Raw genomic sequence first — 2,345 nt, forward strand, 5'->3', positions numbered from 1 at the left:
CACTATGAACATTAAGACATAGTTCTATGCATATACATACATCTACACACACTTACTGGGTATCTATGTAAAAATTATTGGATACTTTCAACAGGAGAGGAAGATACAATTAGAGAGGAGATAAGGGGCTTCAACAATATTGTTAGCTTTCTGCTGCTTAAGCCTAGAGATTGTTAAATGAATATTTCTTTTAATATTATTCTCTAAAATGTGATTATATGTCACATGTGTATAAACACATACACACATATTCACACATACAACATACCATGTGTATGTACATATAAATTTAAGCCATATATCTGCCATATATGCTTTTTTTGTGTGCCATTTCAACGTTTTTTAAAGTTTAAATAAAATTTCCAGTAAAATGGGTAAAAATATTACTCAAGTTTGAGAAATATTCAAGTGATTTAAAGAACTCAGGATTTGACCTCACACATATAGCATTTTAAGTACCACCTCTACTAAACATTGCTAGTTTTGTGTCACTGGGCTACTTACTAAGCATCCCTTAATATGAATTTCCTCCTTTATATTAATTATCAGAATTAAATGAAATAGTGAATATGGAAATATTTGTCACAGTTATCAGCTTATAGCAGTGAAATTACTTAGTTATACCTGCGTTGAGAAGAGGTAGTTTCTCAAGGACTGAAAGCAAAATGAACATTTCAGATGAAAACGTAGGACACTATATTTATGGGACAGGGATGTGCTTTTTAAAAAATTCAGAAATATTTGGATTAAACTACATTGAAGTACTGCTTAAGTTCACTTCAGGTCTGGGTTCCTGATGGTCTTCCTTTAAGAAAAGATGGTCGTGCAGGTATGTTTTCTCCTATGACTCTAAAATGAATAAGGAAACTAAACAGAGACAAAAACTAAGTCCAAGCTGAAACAGAGACTGAAGAGTGCTACATCAAGATTCACTAAAAAGCAGCTATTCAGAGAGGAAGGAATGCTCGCGTTGCATGTGCAGGATGGAACGGGTCTTATATCTAATTAGTAGGGAAAACAGCACTCAACATGGTGAAAATATTCCTCTACTGAGTAGATGTCCCAGAGCTCCTTTCATATCCCGATTCCTCAGACTGTAGATAAAGGGATTGATCATGGGAGTGACCAGAGTGTACAATACGGCCACAGTGACATCCTTGTCATTGGAGTTATTGGATGAGGGGAAGAAGTACAGTCCAATAATTGCCCCATAGTATAGAGACACAACAGAGAGGTGAGAGCCACAAGTAGACAAAGCTTTGCAGATTCCTTTGGTTGAGGGGACCCTCAGGATAGTGGCCCCTATGCGGCCATAAGAGACCAGGATGCATATGAATGGCAGGGTAATGACCACCCCCCCTACAGTGATGATAACCAGATCATTGACTGTGGTATCTGAGCTGGAGAGCTTAAGCAAGGCAGAAAGGTCACAGAAGAAGTGCGGGAGAGTGTTGTCTCCACAGAAAGAGAGACGAACCAGGAGGAGGGTATGCAAAAGGGCACTGGCACAAGATAGGACCCAGGACACAATTACTAGCAGGTAACACAGGCTCTGACTCATGATGGTGGTATAGTGGAGGGGGTGACAGATGGCCACGTACCTGTCATAGGCCATTGATGTGAGAAGGAAGCTGTCGAGATCCCCCCAAAATAAGAAGAAATACACTTGGGAAATGCATCCACCAAATGAGATGGATTGACTCTGTGTCTGCATGTTGATGAGCATCTTTGGAGCTGTGACTGATGAGAAAGAGATGTCAGTGAAGGCCAGGTGGCTGAGGAAGAAGTACATGGGGGTGTGGAGGCGAGAGTCCAGCCTGATGAGCAGGATGATAAGCAGGTTCCCCAGCACCGTGGTCAGGTACATGATCAGGAAAAGAGTATAGTATGTGCCCTGCTGCTCTGGCTCGATGGGGAGCCCCAGGAGGAGAAACTCAGACACGCTGCTCTGATTATCCCTCTTCATGCTCTTCACTTTTGCTGGAGATGGGGGGGAAAAGATGGCTATGTGAAAGAATGAGAAATCATTGTAACTAATACATTATGGAAATATGGTTTTGAATTAGTCAGTACATTAATTTTAACATGAATAGCTCATGCTTTTTGTCCCACTAATGGGCTAGTGATGGTCTGACATCAGGATTTTATGTGTCCACCTAGAAACCAACACAGTCTCTTTTGGAGGAAACTTCAGACATCAGAATGATAATCAGAGAAGATCACGCTCAAATATGAGGATTCCAGGAGTTCATGATAGAAATTTGAGATTAAGAAATTAGGTGCAAGGCTAGGTCAGTAACCAGTTATTGGAAAGGCAAGTAGAGGCTCTCCAATTGGTCTTTTGC

The 2,345-nt window shown here is 40.5% G+C and overlaps 1 protein-coding gene across 1 annotated transcript; it reads right to left on the minus strand.

The window, feature by feature from the left end:
- Window positions 1-1,024: 1,024 nt before the first annotated feature.
- On the minus strand, window positions 1,025-1,969 carry LOC123788071 (olfactory receptor 1J21-like). The gene has a single exon (XM_045791157.2). It carries the CDS (start codon window positions 1,964-1,966, stop codon window positions 1,025-1,027), a length of 942 nt encoding a protein of 313 aa, XP_045647113.1. The 5' UTR covers window positions 1,967-1,969.
- Between the last annotated feature and the right edge of the window lie 376 nt (window positions 1,970-2,345).

Source organism: Ursus americanus, chromosome 18 (assembly GCF_024610735.1).
Source record: "Ursus americanus isolate L20-20 chromosome 18, mUrsAme1.1.p, whole genome shotgun sequence".
Lineage (NCBI taxonomy): Eukaryota > Metazoa > Chordata > Mammalia > Carnivora > Ursidae > Ursus > Ursus americanus.

Excerpts from the sequence above, each read along its gene's own strand:
- LOC123788071 (XM_045791157.2), bottom strand. The coding sequence starts at position 1,966 with ATGAAGAGGGATAATCAGAGCAGCGTGTCTGAGTTTCTCCTCCTGGGG.